Source organism: Ascaphus truei, chromosome 1, assembly GCF_040206685.1.
Source record: "Ascaphus truei isolate aAscTru1 chromosome 1, aAscTru1.hap1, whole genome shotgun sequence".
Taxonomy (NCBI): domain Eukaryota; kingdom Metazoa; phylum Chordata; class Amphibia; order Anura; family Ascaphidae; genus Ascaphus; species Ascaphus truei.
Window position 1 is genome coordinate 7,162,275 of NC_134483.1, and position 19,166 is coordinate 7,181,440.

General features: G+C 55.7%; 1 protein-coding gene across 4 annotated transcripts in view; it reads right to left on the bottom strand.

Moving 5' to 3' along the window:
* LOC142472298 (phospholipid-transporting ATPase ID-like) overlaps positions 1-19,166 on the bottom strand; it is a 293,093-nt gene that overhangs the window by 51,956 nt on the left and 221,971 nt on the right. For all 4 annotated transcript variants that reach the window (XM_075579339.1, XM_075579421.1, XM_075579500.1 and 1 more), the window contains 8 exons: positions 18,566-18,654; positions 16,837-17,033; positions 12,329-12,537; positions 10,395-10,438; positions 9,066-9,231; positions 7,539-7,727; positions 3,990-4,105; positions 3,530-3,694 (listed from right to left, as the gene is read on the bottom strand). In XM_075579339.1, coding sequence (XP_075435454.1) covers positions 3,530-3,694; positions 3,990-4,105; positions 7,539-7,727; positions 9,066-9,231; positions 10,395-10,438; positions 12,329-12,537; positions 16,837-17,033; positions 18,566-18,654 — 1,175 coding nt within the window. The remainder of the gene's footprint in view (positions 1-3,529; positions 3,695-3,989; positions 4,106-7,538; positions 7,728-9,065; positions 9,232-10,394; positions 10,439-12,328; positions 12,538-16,836; positions 17,034-18,565; positions 18,655-19,166) is intronic.

Genomic DNA, 19,166 nt, shown 5'->3' on the forward strand with positions numbered 1-19,166 from the left:
TTATATAGATATCATGTCTTAATATCCCATGTCCTATTAATATCCCAACCATCTGATAATATCCTGCCCTAATATTATATAGATATCATGTCTTAATATCCCATGTCCTATTAATATCCCAACCATCTGATAATATCCTGCCCTAATATTATATAGATATCATGTCTTAATATCCCATGTCCTATTAATAACATCCTGTCCTAATATCGTGAATCCTAATAATATCTTAATGCCCTATTAATACCCTAACATCCTACACCCTAATAACAACCTATTCAATAGTATGTGTGCATACAGTACAGAGTATCTAGAGACTGGGAAGGAAGTAACGTTATACAGGGTGAAGCTGCAGCCTTCACGCCCTGTCTATGGATTTGGGGCCTTGGTAACAAGGAAAGGTGACGGAGAAGGAGCAGGGGAGAGAGGTGTAATATAAGCAGGGAGGGTTCGTGTGAAGTGGAGGTGGAGCCGATGTGGCCGGCCCCCCTGTGCCCTCTGCTGTGTTATGGTGGACCTCCCGTGTACATTGCTAAGTGGAACTGTCCCATCAAACCCAGTGTCTCTGTCCTGGTCGTTCTGCGCTTACTGGCCAGAAAAGTGTATGGGAAAATATTCCCATTACTAAGAAAAATACTTTGTGCAGGAAAATACTAAAATACTACTACTAAAGCCTCTTGTGTGGGGATCAGTCCCAAAGCGAACTATTAGCAGCGGTATGTTGGTTAGATTCAATGCAGGTGACCAATACCATTTGAAGAAATGCCGACATGCATAGGCATGTCCCAAACAAATGTTTAACCCTTTAATGTCTCCATAGTAAGACTCCATGCTTTGGACGGTTGTCACATTCTTTACTTGATCTTTTTTTGTATCCTCCCATCTTACTTTTGGTTGTCGTCCTGGTCTTTTAATTATCCTTGAAATCCAGTTGAGTACCATCTTTGTACCAACAATGGTCATTCTTTTGAGAGATGTCCGACCCACCTCCATTTTAATTTCATCACCACCTTGATGATTGCCCACACATTGGTCACATCCATCCGTGAGCACGGGCAGGATACACTGGTCACATCCATCCGTGAGCACAGGCAGTATACACTGGTCACATCCATCCGTGAGCACGGGCAGGATACACTGGTCACATCCATCCGTGAGCACAGGCAGTATACACTGGTCACATCCATCCATGAGCACAGGCAGGATACATTGGTCACATCCATCCGTGAGCACAGGCAGGATACACTGGTCACATCCATCCGTGAGCACAGGCAGGATACACTGGTCACATCCATCCGTGAGCACAGGCAGTATACACTGGTCACATCCATCCATGAGCACAGGCAGGATACACTGGTCACATCCATCCATGAGCACAGGCAGGATACACTGGTCACATACATCCATGAGCACAGGCAGGATACACTGGTCACATCCATCCATGAGCACAGGTAGGATACACTGGTCACATCCATCCATGAGCACGGGCAGGATACACTGGTCACATCCATCCATGAGCACGGGCAGGATACACTGGTCACATCCATCCATGAGCACAGGCAGGATAGACTGTCACATCCATCCATGAGCACAGGCAGGATACACTGGTCACATCCACCCATGAACACAGGCAGGATACACTGGTCACATCCATCCATGAGCACAGGCAGGATACACTGGTCACATCCATCCGTGAGCACAAGCAGGATACACTGGTCAAATCCATCCATGAGCACGGGCAGGATACACTGGTCACATCCATCCGTGAGCACAGGCAGGATACACTGGTCACATACATCCATGAGCACAGGCAGGATACATTGGTCACATCCATCCGTGAGCACAGGATACACTGGTCACATCAATCCATGAGCACAGGCAGGATACACTGGTCACATACATCCATGAGCACAGGCAGGATACACTGGTCACATACATCCATGAGCACAGGCAGGATACACTGGTCACATCCATCCATGAGCACAGGCAGGATACACTGGTCACATCCATCCATGAGCACAGGCAGGATACACTGGTCACATCCATCCGTGAGCACAGGCAGGATACACTGGTCACATCAATCCATGAGCACAGGCAGGATACACTGGTCACATACATCCATGAGCACAGGCAGGATACACTGGTCACATCAATCCATGAGCACAGGCAGGATACACTGGTCACATCCATCCATGAGCACAGGCAGGATACACTGGTCACATCCATCCATGAGCACAGGCAGGATACACTGGTCACATCCATCCATGGGCCAGGGCAGGTTACACTGGTCCAAACATTTCCTCTTGAGGCATTGAAGGAGGTTCCCTTGAAACATTGTCTTGTTTCTTCCAAATGCCTCCATCCCATCTTCATTCTTCTATTGATTTAATTCAAAAGTTTCCCATTCATTGTTATTTGACGACCAAGGAAGACATAGTCTTCAGCTTCTTCTAGTCCTGATGCATTTATTTCCATCCTTGTAGAGCTGGCACATTTGTTGAACATCACGTTGGTCTTGCTGGGATTCATATGGAGACCACCTTCTTACTTGCTTTGGTGAGTTCTTCGATTTGTTGCTGAAGGGCTTCCAGACTTGTGCCAAAAAGAACAACGACACCTGAAGATCGTAGCGGACTCAAGTATTCACCGTTGATTTTGACTCCTTTCTCTCCCAATTCAATGGCGCTTATTCTCGTAGCTCCGAAGTTGTCAATGCCAGACCACACGGTGTGACATGTTCAGAAGACGAGGAATGAAATGTGAGAGAAAAACCCTATTCTCTATTGCAAATCATTTCTTCTAAACCTCTTCTATAAAAAGAAGCGAAGTGCCCGGATTTTACTTGCTTTAGAAGCGCGATGGTGGTGCCAACTCCCTCCTGAGCCTGAAATAGGGCTTTTGTGTGGTGGTGGAGGAGGACGATGCTGGGAAACTCCACGTCCCATATCTCTCGGGTATCCCAGGTGTGATCCTTTTAGTGCACAAGGAACATTGAACATTGAACTGGCCACCATGACGTGGAAATGGCCTGCCGCTAATAGAAGCCAGGGTGGAGAGGGGCTACAGGTGCGAGCAGTGAGAAGCTCAAACGTATGCTGTGACCGTAGCATTTCCCAGGTTAGTTCCGTGCTAGAGCTGCTGCTCTGGATGGTAGTATTGTGGGTTCTAATCCTGTTGGGCCTGACACTGGTACCCACGTCATCACAAGGCCCTTTATACTTATTGGTTTTTAGGATATACTCCTCCTCGCTACTAGAACAGAGCGAGTTTGCAAAAGATGTGAGTTTGGTTATTCTGCCTGAATTTGCACAGCCGGAGTGAAACCGCTTCTAAGAACGCCTTTCAGACTGGGATTGGGACATGTGAGAAGGGCTTACACACAGAATGCTGGGATTTTAAAGTGTTGCTCACTCACGCCCCAAACTCTCCTGAAATGAGAGATCAGTTTTCCATGTCCCTGTCTAAGAGAAGCTTAATGCCATCCCACTCCCAAGACCAGCTCCCACCCTCCTTTCATGTTTCAGACACAAACCTTCAGGTCCTTCTCGATCTCCTCGGATAACGTTGCCAGCTTCTCCTCGCGCTGGTCCAATGATGTGCTGGCTTCATGGTGACGCTTCTTCCAATCCGTAAAATAATCTCTGTCCAAATCCTTGCACGCCAGCACCAACGTCCGCAACCCCTCACTGGCAAACTCCTGCACCGCACGGACATCAACCAAGGTCAGAGGTCAGGGGTCAGACACACAACCAAGCAGGGAACAGTCTTATAACAGGGCACAGTAGGGGTTAAATAATAAAACTATCTAGTGACCTTAAGGTTGTGGCCCAATGGTGGTCGTCTACATAAATGTCTCTTTGCCACTTATCGTGGGCTTGGTGTTATAAAGCAGTAATACAAAGATAATGAGAGCACTCCTCTCCATAACATCTCCTTTATGGCTTGACCTGGGACGTACGTTCAGATGGTCGGTGTCCTAACATGGTACGTACATTGAGATGGTCGGTGGTGGCTTCCTTCATGTCCTCACTGGAGTTATCCAGAAGCTCGTACACAATAGTGTCAGCCCCCTTACAGTACAAGGTGAGACGTCCTTCGGGGCTCTGCACTGTGGGCAGGAGAAGCAGGGTTTAATCTCAGCACACAGTTACCCCAAGAGGGTCAATACCCCCTACATCCATGACAACAAAAGTAACAGGTCCATTTTAATACACAAGGGGAACAAAAAGTCATTAGGAATTAAGCTTTTTTAACAGGGTTTCCCGGGCTGCAAGTAGACTGGTTGTATAAAGGGTCAGTCCTCTCCTAGGGCTAAAGTAACGTAAGGACAATAGCATGTTTCACAGGTAAATGTCACTGATTAATACTTAAATACACTCTTATCTGATTTTTTTTCCTTTTTTTCTTTTAATAATGTCCATGTTGGAGTGTTAATCTTTATCTAATGTCTCTCTCTGCCCCCGCCTCTCTGCTCCCCTCACCCCATCTCTCTGCCCCCGCCTCTCTGCTCCCCTCACCCTATCTCTCTGCCCCGCCTCTCTGCTCCCCTCACCCCATCTCTCTGCCCCCGCCTCTCTGCTCCCCTCACCCTATCTCTCTGCCCCGCCTCTCTGCTCCCCTCACCCCATCTCTCTGCCCCGCCTCTCTGCTCCCCTCACCCCATCTCTCTGCCCCCGCCTCTCTGCTCCCCTCACCCCATCTCTCTGCCCGCCTCTCTGCTCCCCTCACCCCATCTCTCTGCCCCGCCTCTCTGCTCCCCTCACCCCATCTCTCTGCCCCGCCTCTCTGCTCCCCTCACCCCATCTCTCTGCCCCGCCTCTCTGCTCCCCTCACCCCATCTCTCTGCCCCCGCCTCTCTGCTCCCCTCACCCCCTCTGCCCACGCCTCTCTGCTCCCCTCACCCCGCCTCTCTGCTCCCCTCACCCCATCTCTCTGCCCCCACCTCTCTGCTCCCCTCACCCCATCTCTCTGCCCCCGCCTCTCTGCTCCCCTCACCCCCGCCTCTCTGCTCCCCTCACCCCATCACTCTGCCCCCGCCTCTCTGCTCCCCTCACCCTATCTCTCTGCCCCGCCTCTCTGCTCCCCTCACCCCATCTCTCTGCCCCCGCCTCTCTGCTCCCCTCACCCTATCTCTCTGCCCCGCCTCTCTGCTCCCCTCACCCCATCTCTCTGCCCCGCCTCTCTGCTCCCCTCACCCCATCTCTCTGCCCCCGCCTCTCTGCTCCCCTCACCCCATCTCTCTGCCCGCCTCTCTGCTCCCCTCACCCCATCTCTCTGCCCCGCCTCTCTGCTCCCCTCACCCCATCTCTCTGCCCCGCCTCTCTGCTCCCCTCACCCCATCTCTCTGCCCCGCCTCTCTGCTCCCCTCACCCCATCTCTCTGCCCCCGCCTCTCTGCTCCCCTCACCCCCTCTGCCCACGCCTCTCTGCTCCCCTCACCCCGCCTCTCTGCTCCCCTCACCCCATCTCTCTGCCCCCACCTCTCTGCTCCCCTCACCCCATCTCTCTGCCCCCGCCTCTCTGCTCCCCTCACCCCCGCCTCTCTGCTCCCCTCACCCCATCACTCTGCCCCCGCCTCTCTGCTCCCCTCACCCCGCCTCTCTGCTCCCCTCACCCCCTCTCTCTGCCCCCGCCTCTCTGCTCCCCTCACTCCCTCTCTCTGCCCCGCCTCTCTGCTCCCCTCACCCCATCTCTCTGCCCCGCCTCCCTGCTCCCCTCACCCCATCTCTCTGCCCCCGCCTCTCTGCTCCCCTCACCCCATCTCTCTGCCCCCGTCTCTCTGCTCCCCTCACCCCATCTCTCTGCCCCGCCTCTCTGCTCCCCTCACCCCATCTCTCTGCCCCGCCTCTCTGCTCCACTCACCCCATCTCTCTGCCCCGCCTCTCTGCTCCCCTCACCCCATCTCTCTGCCCCCACCTCTCTGCTCCCCTCACCCCATCTCTCTGCCCCGCCTCTCTGCTCCCCTCACCCCATCTCTCTGCCCCGCCTCTCTGCTCCCCTCACCCCATCTCTCTGCCCCCACCTCTCTGCTCCCCTCACCCCATCTCTCTGCCCCGCCTCTCTGCTCCCCTCACCCCATCTCTCTGCCCCGCCTCTCTGCTCCCCTCACCCCATCTCTCTGCCCGCCTCTCTGCTCCCCTCACCCCATCTTTCTGCCCCCGCCTCTCTGCTCCCCTCACCCCATCTCTCTGCCCCGCCTCTCTGCTCCCCTCACCCCATGTCTCTGCCCCGCCTCTCTGCTCCCCTCACCCCCTCTCTGCTCCCCTCACCCCATCTCTCTGCCCCGCCTCTCTGCTCCCCTCACCCCATCTCTCTGCCCCCGCCTCTCTGCTCCCCTCACCCCCTCTCTGCCCCCGCCTCTCTGCTCCCCTCACCCCCTCTCTGCTCCCCTCACCCCATCTCTCTGCCCCGCCTCTCTGCTCCCCTCACCCCATCTCTCTGCCCGCCTCTCTGCTCCCCTCACCCCCTCTCTGCTCCCCTCACCCCATCTCTCTGCCCCGCCTCTCTGCTCCCCTCACCCCATCTCTCTGCCCCCGCCTCTCTGCTCCCCTCACCCCCTCTGCCCCCGCCTCTCTGCTCCCCTCACCCCCTCTCTGCCCCCACCTCTCTGCTCCCCTCACCCCATCTCTCTGCCCCGCCTCTCTGCTCCCCTCACCCCTCTCTCTGCTCCCCTCACCCCCTCTATCTGCCCGCCTCTCTGCTCCCCTCACTCCCTCTTTGCCCCTGCCTCTCTGCTCCCCTCACCCCCTCTCTCTGCCCCACCTCTCTGCTCCCCTCACCCCATCTCTCTGCCCCGCCTCTCTGCTCCCCTCACCCCGCCTCTCTGCTCCCCTCACCCCCTATCTCTGCCCCGACTCTCTGCTCCCCTCACCCCCTCTCTCTGCCCCCGCCTCTCTGCTCCCCTCAACCCCTCTCTGCTCCCCTCACTCCCTCTCTCTGCCCCTGCCTTTCTGCTCTCCTCACCCCCTCTCTCTGCCCCTGCCTTTCTGCTCCCCTCACCCCCTATCTCTGCCCCGCCTCTCTGCTCCCCTCACCCTCTCTCTGCCCCCGCCTCTCTGCTCCCCTACCCCCCTCTCTGCCCCCGCCTCTCTGCTCCCCTCACCCCTCTCTCTGCAACTGCCTCTCTGCTCCCCTCACCCCCTATCTCTGCCCCGCCTCTCTGCTCCCCTCACCACCTCTCTCTGCCCCCGCCTCTCTGCTCCCCTCACCCCTCTCTCTGCCCCCGCCTCTCTGCTCCCCTCACCCCCTCTCTGCCCCCGCCTCTCTGCTCCCCTCACCCCTCTCTCTGCCCCACCTCTCTGCTCCCCTCACCCTCTCTGCCCCACCTCTCTGCTCCCCTCACCCCCTCTCTCTGCCCCTGCCTCTCTGCTCCCCTCACCCCATCTCTCTGCCCCCGCCTCTCTGCTCCCCTCACCCCATCTCTCTGCCCCCGCCTCTCTGCTCCCCTCACCCCCTCTCTCTGCCTCTGCCTCTCTGCTCCCCTCACCCCGTCTGTCTGCTCCCCTCATTTCTGCCCCCCGTCTCCCCGCCCCCACCTCTCACCAATCACGGACATCCTCTTGCGCTCGTTGTTGAAGTCCAGGATGGCGAGCAGCTCATACTCCTTGGTCTCCCCCATCTCCACTACCGTGATGGTCTCCGGGGTGCGGGAGCGGAACACAAAGCCAAAGTTCCTGGCGGCGGTGACCAGCGCCCCCTCATCGGGGGACTGCGCCTGATACACCAGCTCACCTGGGGAGAGGGCAGAACCTTACTGACCTCTGAAGTGGGAACCGCACCGGGAGACATAACACTGCACCCCCCTTCCTGCTAAATTAATTTGAAATATTTTCTATCGATAAAACATAAAATATGAAACATAAATATATAAAATATTAACCCCCCGAGTGCCAGAATGGGCCTGCAATGCCTTACCCCTATGGCACTCAAGGGGTTACATTTAATTTTTTTGTAAAAACATCTGAAAAGTGTTGCCCAGCTTGCACATTATGATATATACAGTATGTGTGTGTGTGTGTGTGTGTGTGTGTGTATATATATGTGTGTATGTGTGTGTGTGTGTGTGTGTGTGTGTGTGTGTATGTGTGTGTGTGTGTGTTTGTATGTGTGTGTGTATATTTTTGTGTGTGTGTGTGTATATGTGTGTGTGTGTGTGTGTGTGTGTATATGTGTGTGTGTGTGTGTGTGTGTGTATGTGTGTGTGTATGTGTATGTGTGTGTGTGTATGTGTGTGTGTATATGTGTGTGTGTATGTGTGTGTGTGTGTGTATATATGTGTGTGTGTGTATGTATGTGTGTGTGTATGTGTGTGTGTGTGTGTGTATATATGTGTGTGTGTGTATATGTGTGTGTGTGTATGCATGTGTATACAGATGCAGCGGCCGTTTTTCGAACATATCGCGGAGCCGTTTCCGTGTGCGCCGCTGTACTCCGCGCTCTGTAAAGCGCTACGTAAAACTAGCAGCGCTACACAAGAAGATGCTATTATTATTAGTTAAGGACAGTTTGAGTACATTTAGATATTGAAGAGGAGTTCAAAGTCGTTTGTAAAAGGTTTGTTTTTCCTCTGTCGTAAAAACGTCAATGTCACATCTGATTTGCGACAGGGGGTGGGCTTATGTGGTTTCCATGGGAAAAAATTATATTTAAGTCTGGGCAATGTATTAGATTTTTAGATTTCAATAGAGATGTGTTTGGATCAAACACGTGAATCTCAATTCTGCACCAGTGACCTCTCTGGGGGGAAACCGAGGCATCTGGTAATGTATAGGATTTTCTGTCTATATTTATCCTTTTTATTGTGAGAAAGTGTTCTGCAGTAACGGCCTGTTCTAGTAATCCTTTATTCTGTAACCCAAGCACTGTACTTTTATATATATTAGTACATTTAATAATAATAATAATAATGCTTTGGGCTCCGAATGAACTGTGAGTTGGATTTCAAATCCAACCCAACACACGGTATTTTCAAACCCAAACGGCAGCCCATTAACCCCTGAAGCACCAGATGGGCCAAAATACCCAATATCGCATGATGATGGATAACGGGTATATTTAAGTTGCCCGCACCTGGCTTCTTCTCCTCGGACATCGCCGTGTGGCACAGGGCGAGCAGGCGGAAGAACTCGTGACTCGCGGGGTCGCCCAGCTTCACCGATTCCACCAGGCGGTGATCGTGGAACGTGAACTTGGGGTCAGCCAGCGCGTTGAAGGAGAAATCCACCTTCTCCATGTGCTGCGACACACAACGTTTCGGGGATCAGTTTCTGTTCAAGCAGCAAATGTGTGCGCCTCTGAGCAGGGTGCTGGGTGCAGGGTGCAGGGTGCTGGGCGAAGGGTGCTGGGTGCAGGGCGAAGGGTGCTGGGTGCAGGGTGCTGGGCGAAGGGTGCAAGATATCGCAAGCCCGCCACAGGAGTGAGGCTGAACCCTGAGAGGTCCGGGGGATGGAAGAACCACAGATAGAGTAAAGGTAAAACAAAATAATGGTTCCTGGGGGGATTAACGCCTTTAACCACTTTACTAAAGGTGGGACCGAAGGAAGGGGTCCATCCAGTGACTGAAGTGCTCGCATTCTACAAAAGGGGCCCAGCAGTAAGGGGCCCAGCAGCAAGGGGCCCAGCAACAAGGGGCCCAGCAACAAGGGGTCCAGCAACAAGGAGCCCAGCAGCAAGGGGCCCAGCAGCAAGGGGCCCAGCAGCAAGGGGCCCAGCAACAAGGGGCCCAGCAGCAAGGGGCCCAGCAGCAAGGGGCCCAGCAGCAAGGGGCCCAGCAGCAAGGGGCCCAGCAACAAGGGGCCCAGCAACAAGGGGCCCAGCAGCAAGGGGCCCAGCAACAAGCAGCAAGGGGCCCAGCAACAAGGGGCCCAGCAGCAAGGGGCCCAGCAGCAAGGGGCCCAGCAGCAAGGGGCCCAACAGCAAGGGGCCCAGCAGCAAGGGGCCCAGCAACAAGGGGCCCAGCAGCAAGGGGTCCAACAGCAAGGGGTCCAGCAACAAGGGGCCCAGCAGCAAGGGGCCCAGCAGCAAGGGGCCCAGCAGCAAGGGGCCCAGCAACAAGGGGCCCAGCAGCAAGGGGCCCAGCAGCAAGGGGCCCAGCAGCATGGGGCCCAGCAGCAAGGGGCCCAGCAGCAAGGGGCCCAGCAGCAAGGGGCCCAGCAGCAAGGGGCCCAGCAGCAAGGGGCCCAGCAACAAGGGGCCCAGCAGCAAGGGGTCCAGCAGCAAGGAGCCCAGCAGCAAGGGGCCCAGCAACAAGGGGCCCAGCAGCAAGGAGCCCAGCAGCAAGGGGTCCAGCAGCAAGGGGCCCAGCAACAAGGGGCCCGGCAGCAAGGGGCCCAGCAGCAAGGGGCCCAGCAGCAAGGGGCCCAGCAACAAGGGGCTTTCTGTGAGTTCTGAAAAACCTACCTCGTTAATTTCCAGTGGGTGTCCTGCAAAGTCGAGTACGTCCCCTGCAAGAGCAAGAAGAGACACGGTGAGACCGAGGGGTGAGTGTGAGTGGGGCACTGTGCCTGGCAGCCAGGGGCGGGCGTCCCAGTGTATTCCGGGGGGAGCAGCCACACCTGCTTTGCTGACAGATGTGTCCATGCCTTCCTGGGACTCCAAAATGAGGAAGGAAACTAGAAACAACTTTGAGTTGAACATGTTTTGTACCCCCCCACTCACTGTCACAGGGGGACCCCCCCACTCACTGTCACAGGGGGAGCCCCCCACTCACTGTCACAGGGGGACCCCCCCACTCACTGTCACAGGGGGAGCCCCCCACTCAATGTCACAGGGGGAGCCCCCCACTCAATGTCACAGGGGGACCCCCCCACTCACTGTCACAGGGGGAGCCCCCCACTCACTGTCACAGGGGGAGCCCCCCACTCACGTCACAACAAGAGACCCCCACTCACCGCCACAGAGGAGACCCCCCCACTCACCGTCACAGCGGGGACCCCCCACTCACAGTCACAGTGGAGAACCCCCCCACTCACCGTCACAGAGGGGACCCCCGCCCACTCACCGTCACAGAGGGGACCCGCCCACTCACCATCACAGAGGGGACCCCCCCCACTCACCGTCACAGCGGGGACCCCCCCCCCACTCACAGAGGGGACCCCCCTCCACTCAGTCACAGAGGGGACCCCCCTCCACTCAGTCACAGAGGGGACCCCCCCACTCACAGTCACAGAGGAGACCCCCCACTCACAGAGGGGACCCCCCAACTCACCGTCACAGAGGGGACCCCCGCCCACTCACCGTCACAGCGGGGACCCCCCCCACTCACATAGGGGACCCCCCTCCACTCAGTCACAGAGGGGACCCCCCCACTCACAGAGGGGACCCTCCCACTCACAGTCGAGACCCCCCCACTCAGTCACAGAGGGGACCCCCCCACACAGTCACAGAGGGGACCCCCCCACACAGTCACAGAGGGGACCCCCCCACTCACCGTCACAGAGGGGACCCCACCACTCACCGTCACAGAGGGGACCCCCCCACTCAGTCACAGAGGGGACCCCCCTCCACTCAGTCACAGAGGGGACCCCCCACTCACAGAGGGGACCCCCCCACTCACAGAGGGGACCCCTCCACTCACAGTCACAGAGGAGACCCCCCACTCACAGAGGGGACCCCCCCACTCACCATCACAGAGGAGACACCCCACGCACCATCACAGAGGGGACCCCCGCCCACTCACTGTCACAGCGGGGACCCCCCCCCACTCACAGAGGGGACCCCCCTCCACTCAGTCACAGAAGGGACCCCCCACTCACAGAGGGGACCCCCCCACAGTCACAGAGGGGACCCCCCCACACAGTCACAGAGGGGACCCCCCCACTCACCGTCACAGAGGACCCCCCCCACTCACCGTCACAGAGGGGACCACCGCCCACTCACCGTCACAGCAGGGACCCCTCCACTCACCGTCACAGCGGGGACCCCCCCACTCACAGAGGGGACCCCCCTCCACTCAGTCACAGAGGGGACCCCCCACTCACAGAGGGGATCCCCCCACTCACAGAGGAGACCCCCCCACTCACAGAGAGGACCCCCCACACAGTCACAGAGGGGACCCCCCCACACAGTCACAGAGGGGACCCCCCCACTTACCGTCACAGAGGGGACCCCCCCACTCACCGTCACAGAGGGGACCCTCCCCACTCACCGTCACAGAGGGGACCCTCCCCACTCACCGTCACAGAGGGGACCCTCCCCACTCACCGTCACAGAGGGGACCCTCCCCACTCAATCTCACAGAGGGGACCCCCAGACTCACCGTCACAGGGGAGCACCCCACTCACCGTCACAGCAGGACCCCCCACTCACCGTCAGAGTGGGACCTCACCACTCACCGTAGGAGTTCCCGTTGATGGAGCACTTATTGAAGGTCATGATGTTCTGAGTCAGCGTCCCGGTCTTATCGGAGAAGATGTACCGGATCTGGCCCAGCTCCTCGTTGAGCGTGGTGGTGCGCGCTTCTGCCGGGGTGTCCTTCCTCGGGTGGTACATCTTGCGGTCCCAGTTGATGTAGAAGCTGTTTCCCAGCCGTATGATCTCAACGCTGGTGAGGACAGAGGAGGTTAGAGCGGTCATGGGGTGGGGGAACCGCGGGGCGGCGTCACATACAGCTGGGGCGAGAGGTGTAACTCTTACAGGAGGGGGTGCAAAAAATGGGTTATAAACGGGAACGGTCAGAGGTTATAAAGCAGTTTGGCATCGCTGGTCTCTGTTAAACCCCTTGCTCTGTAATACGTTGTAGGCCTGTCTGGCAGTGAAGAGGTTAATATGGAGAGAAGTGAAGTTAATACACAGTTAGCAATGCAGTAACCTCTATTCGCTTGAGAGGAATTTCCTGCTTTAACTGTGCTTTATCCTGCACCCCCCCACATCCCCCACCTCAGATCAGGAACGTGTTACTAAAACACGTTCACACTGGTTCCCATGTGTACTGCTCAAGAGGCCGTATTAACCCCTGCAGTGTGGGAGCGACCAGCAACACACACACACACACTAAAGATCCCTCCAGCACACAGGAGGTTAAGTGATAGGGAGGAGTGCAGGATGACGGGGTTAGCGTGTCGGCACACTCTGAGATCTGCACGCCGTGCCACCCTTTCCTACGTGGTGCCATCGTGGCAGTGCCACCGCTCTCGCTCTTTCCTCTGCGTATCATGCAGAATATGACGGGACTGAGCTAACGTAAAGACCCCGTCTTCACAGGTACCCCTGGAGCAAGACCAAAAGGTCAGGAGAACAGTCCCATCCACTATTCCTGGGAATGGGTCATCGGCAACCTGTGTATAGTGTTCAGTCAACTGGATTCAGTCAGCTCCATCTTCAGGAGTAACATTTGTGTCTATTGAAGAATCACATTGTAACAATGACTTCTGATAAGAAGTACCCAGCATGACTATCTCCAAACTATGAACGATTAGGATGTCCAGTTTCACAAAATCTTCCCGTCTACAGCAGTGTGCACATTATATAATACTTTATCTTCATTATAACACAGCTTTGTGAATACCAACCATCCATAATAAAAAGCCATACTACTCCTTTTATTATATATGGTTCATATCCACAGAGATGGAGGTGGTTACATTCGGTTGACTCAACAGTGATGTGAGTAGGAATCTCTTTATTCATTCTATACAAGCAGAGCGTTGTTCAGTACAGAGAGGTTTCTCCAGCATGCAGCATGGAACCGAGTGCATTCAGCAGGGAACCGTGTGCCCTCAGCAGGGAACCGTGTGCCCTCAGCAGGGAACCGTGTGCCCTCAGCAGGGAACCGTGTGCCCTCAGCAGGGAACCGTGTGCCTTCAGCAGGGAACCGTGTGCCTTCAGCAGGGAACCGAGTGCATTCAGCAGGGAACCGTGTGCCTTCAGCAGGGAACCGAGTGCATTCAGCAGGGAACCGTGTGCCTTCAGCAGGGAACCGTGTGCCTTCAGCAGGGAACCGAGTGCATTCAGCAGGGAACCGTGTGCCTTCAGCAGGGAACCGAGTGCATTCAGCAGGGAACCGTGTGCCTTCAGCAGGGAACCGAGTGCATTCAGCAGGGAACCGTGTGCCTTCAGCAGGGAACCATGTGCCTTCAGCAGGGAACCGAGTGCATTCAGCAGGGAACCGTGTGCCTTCAGCAGGGAACCGTGTGCCTTCAGCAGGGAACCGAGTGCATTCAGCAGGGAACCGTGTGCCTTCAGCAGGGAACCGAGTGCATTCAGCAGGGAACCGTGTGCCTTCAGCAGGGAACCGTGTGCCTTCAGCAGGGAACCGAGTGCATTCAGCAGGGAACCGTGTGCCTTCAGCAGGGAACCGAGTGCATTCAGCAGGGAACCGTGTGCCTTCAGCAGGGAACCGTGTGCCTTCAGCAGGGAACCGAGTGCATTCAGCAGGGAACCGTGTGCCTTCAGCAGGGAACCGTGTGCCTTCAGCAGGGAACCGAGTGCATTCAGCAGGGAACCGTGTGCCTTCAGCAGGGAACCGAGTGCATTCAGCAGGGAACCGTGTGCCTTCAGCAGGGAACCGTGTGCCTTCAGCAGGGAACCGAGTGCATTCAGCAGGGAACCGTGTGCCTTCAGCAGGGAACCGAGTGCATTCAGCAGGGAACCGTGTGCCTTCAGCAGGGAACCGCGTGCCTTCAGCAGGGAACGGCGTGCCTTCAGCAGGGAACGGCGTGCCTTCAGCAGGGAACCGCGTGCCTTCAGCAGGGAACCGCGTGCCTTCAGCAGGGAACCGTGTGCCTTCAGCAGGGAACCGAGTGCATTCAGCAGGGAACCGTGTGCCTTCAGCAGGGAACCGTGTGCCTTCAGCAGGGAACCGAGTGCATTCAGCAGGGAACCGTGTGCCTTCAGCAGGGAACCGAGTGCATTCAGCAGGGAACCGTGTGCCTTCAGCAGGGAACCGTGTGCCTTCAGCAGGGAACCGCGTGCCTTCAGCAGGGAACCGCGTGCCTTCAGCAGGGAACCGCGTGCCTTCAGCAGGGAACCGCGTGCCTTCAGCAGGGAACCGCGTGCCTTCAGCAGGGAACCGAGTGCATTCAGCAGGGAACCGTGTGCCTTCAGCAGGGAACCGAGTGCATTCAGCAGGGAACCGTGTGCCTTCAGCAGGGAACCGTGTGCCTTCAGCAGGGAACCGTGTGCCTTCAGCAGGGAACCGTGTGCCTTCAGCAGGGAACCGTGTGCCTTCAGCAGGGAACCGTGTGCCTTCAGCAGGGAACCGAGTGCATTCAGCAGGGAACGGCGTGCCTTCAGCAGGGAACGGCGTGTGCCTTCAGCAGGGAACGGCGTGTGCCTTCAGCAGGGAACCGTGTGCCTTCAGCAGGGAACCGTGTGCCTTCAGCAGGGAACCGTGTGCCTTCAGCAGGGAACCGAGTGCATTCAGCAGGGAACCGTGTGCCTTCAGCAGGGAACCGCGTGCCTTCAGCAGGGAACCGCGTGTGCCTTCAGCAAAGAACGGCGTGTGCCTTCAGCAGGGAACCGTGTGCCTTCAGCAGGGAACCGCGTGCCTTCAGCAGGGAACCGTGTGCCTTCAGCAGGGAACCGCGTGCATTCAGCAGGGAACCGTGTGTGCCTTCAGCAGGGAACCGTGTGTGCCCTCAGCAGGGAACGGCGTGCCTTCAGCAGGGAACGGCGTGCCTTCAGCAGGGAACGGCGTGCCTTCAGCAGGGAACGGCGTGCCTTCAGCAGGGAACGGCGTGCCTTCAGCAGGGAACCGTGTGCCTTCAGCAGGGAACCTTGTGCCTTCAGCAGGGAACCGTGTGCCTTCAGCAGGGAACGGCGTGTGCCTTCAGCAGGGAACGGCGTGTGCCTTCAGCAGGGAACGGCGTGTGCCTTCAGCAAAGAACGGCGTGTGCCTTCAGCAGGGAACCGTGTGCCTTCAGCAGGGAACCGTGTGCCTTCAGCAGGGTACAGCGTGCATTCAGCAGGGAACCGTGTGCCTTCAGCAGGGAACCGTGTGCCTTCAGCAGGGAACCGCGTGCCTTCAGCAGGGAACCGCGTGCCTTCAGCAGGGAACCTTGTGCCTTCAGCAGGGAACCGTGTGCCTTCAGCAGGGAACCGCGTGCCTTCAGCAGGGAACGGTGCGTCCAGCAGGGAACCGTGTGCCTTCAGCAGGGAACCGTGTGTGCCCTCAGCAGGGAACCGTGTGTGCCTTCAGCAGGGAACCGTGTGTGCCCTCAGCAGGGAACGGCGTGCCTTCAGCAGGGAACGGCGTGCCTTCAGCAGGGAACCGCGTGCCTTCAGCAGGGAACCGCGTGCCTTCAGCAGGGAACCGTGTGCCTTCAGCAGGGAACCGCGTGCATTCAGCAGGGAACCGTGTGTGCCTTCAGCAGGGAACCGTGTGTGCCCTCAGCAGGGAACGGCGTGCCTTCAGCAGGGAACGGCGTGCCTTCAGCAGGGAACGGCGTGCCTTCAGCAGGGAACGGCGTGCCTTCAGCAGGGAACCGCGTGTCTTCAGCAGGGAACCGCGTGCCTTCAGCAGGGAACCGCGTGCCTTCAGCAGGGAACCGCGTGCCTTCAGCAGGGAACCTTGTGCCTTCAGCAGGGAACCGTGTGCCTTCAGCAGGGAACCGCGTGCCTTCAGCAGGGTACAGCGTGCCTTCAGCAGGGAACGGTGCGTCCAGCAGGGAACCGTGTGCCTTCAGCAGGGAACCGTGTGTGCCCTCAGCAGGGAACCGTGTGTGCCTTCAGCAGGGAACCGCGTGCCTTCAGCAGGGAACGGTGCGTCCAGCAGGGAACCGTGTGCCTTCAGCAGGGAACGGTGCGTCCAGCACGGAAAGGATTTTTAGCACGGAACGGTGTAATGATATCAGGCAGCAGAAGGACCTATTGCCCTCTCCTTGCTCCTATGTAAATGACTTACCTGACGTAGAGAGAGATGGGAACCACGGTGTTCAGGATGATGACGTACGACCAGAACATCAGGAACCCAGAGAAGGCCGAGTTGGTGACGCCCTCCTGCCACGGGAGGTAGACCTGGAAGTAGTATCCTTGGTTGTACTCCCAAATACTGTTCCCGATGGCCAAGACGATGCACATGGCAGCCAGGAACACGAAAATCTGAGCAAAGAGCACACACAAAAAACAGAGGGGATTTCAAACTGTGCTCGGAGAGACAGCGACGGAGCTGGGAGAACTAGAAACACCCAAAATACTGTATAGTGCCAGATGCAGAAGAGCAAGCCAAGCAATCCATCGTTCTTGTGGAGTAATTACAGGCTGCAGGCTTATATCGCTTTGGCCAAAGAGTTGAACTAAATAACCCACCTGCTTGTCTTGTTATAAGGAGAGGTATTAAACTATATACTTTGTCCGTTGGATGTGACATTAGGTTTGTGTTGTATACAGCACATTTGGTCACAAACCCAGCAGCACTCCTTTTGACACAAATATATATGACGTGGTGGGTGTGTCTGTGTGTGTGTTATTAATTGTAGAGTAATTACAGTAAATGCAGCTGAGAGAGACTACAGGCCAGTGGGCAGCATGGGGAATAACAAAGCTACTTAACATGATGAATAACCTTGGACAAACCTCTGAGGAGCTTTAAATGTAGAGAGCAGGATTCAATAAGGAATCCTAAATTTGCATGGGAACCAGAACAGTGCGGCAATGGGACAGGGGCTAATAGGTGGCCCTGCAGTATGTGGTGTGTGTATAATATATATATATATATATATTTATATATATATATATAAAAAATATATATATTATATATATACAGCAAATGGATATATTACTGTATGCTCATTTGCATGTCTTAGGCAGGTCTGCAATCCCGCCTTTCACCATTATCAGGGTGCACCACCCTGGGGAAGGTCCTTAGAGGACCGAAACGTTGGTTATCTTTGTGCTGATGTGTTTTGTCAATACACTTTTTGCTTTGATGAAATTTGAGTGCTGTTTCCTTGCTATCGCTTTGGTGATAGCAGCTGTTACCTATATACGTACATACATACATATATATATTAATTATACACAAACACACACACATATATATATATATATATATATATATATATCTCAAATAAAAAGATCACTTGTGAGCACATTCACATGTCTTAGACAGGTCTGCAACCCTGCCTTTCACCATTATCGTCTAGCATACAGTGCTTGCACTGCAGCAAGGGATTCTGGGAAATGGCATGCAAATGAGCACACGTGTTTGTGTGTATATGTACAGTATGGGTGTATATGTATATATGTATGTATGTATGTATGTATATGTGTGTATGTATATATAAATACACACACACATACACACACACACACACATATATAGGGGGCTATGCACAAAGCAGTGATAAGTGCTTTTAAGTGCAATAAATAAATGCCTTTGTAGCGTGACCCTGCCGCTGTGAGGCTCACAGAGCAGAGATAACAGTGCAGTATCGCGCTATAATGGCTTTATCTCACTTAAACACAGTTATCACTGCTTAGTGCATAGCCCCCATAGATACTGTATATAGGTACAGATTTATCTATCAATAGATAGATACATACAGTAGATATATCCCATTACATCATGGCACAGGGATGGTAACCTTCCTCCTTCGGTGCTCAGCCTGTTAATAGGATCATGGTGTACATACCCACAACACGAGGATATTCATGAGCCGGTCAATGCTGGTCCTCTTCAGGGTGGTCCTGCCACTGTTCTGCATGAGTTTGGAATCAGGCCCTGCGGGGAGTATAGCAGGAGGTGACTGCAGGGAGTATAGCAGGAGGTGACTGCAGGGAGTATAGCAGGAGGTGACTGCAGGGAGTATAGCAGGAGGTGACTGCAGGGAGTATAGCAGGAGGCGACTGCAGGGAGTATAGCAGGAGGTGACTGCAGGGAGTATAGCAGGAGGTGACTGCAGGGAGTATAGCAGGAGGTGACTGCAGGGAGTATAGCAGGAGGCGACTGCAGGGAGTATAGCAGGAGGCGACTGCAGGGAGTATAGCAGGAGGTGACTGCAGGGAGAATAGCAGGAGGCGACTGCAGGGAGTATAGCAGGAGGCGACTGCAGGGAGTATAGCAGGAGGTGACTGCAGGGAGTATAGCAGGAGGCGACTGCAGGGAGTATAGCAGGAGGTGACTGCGGGGAGTATAGCAGGAGGTGACTGCAGGGTGTATAGCAGGAGGTGACTGCGGGGAGTATAGCATGAGGTGACTGCGGGGAGTATAGCAGGAGGTGACTGCGGGGAGTA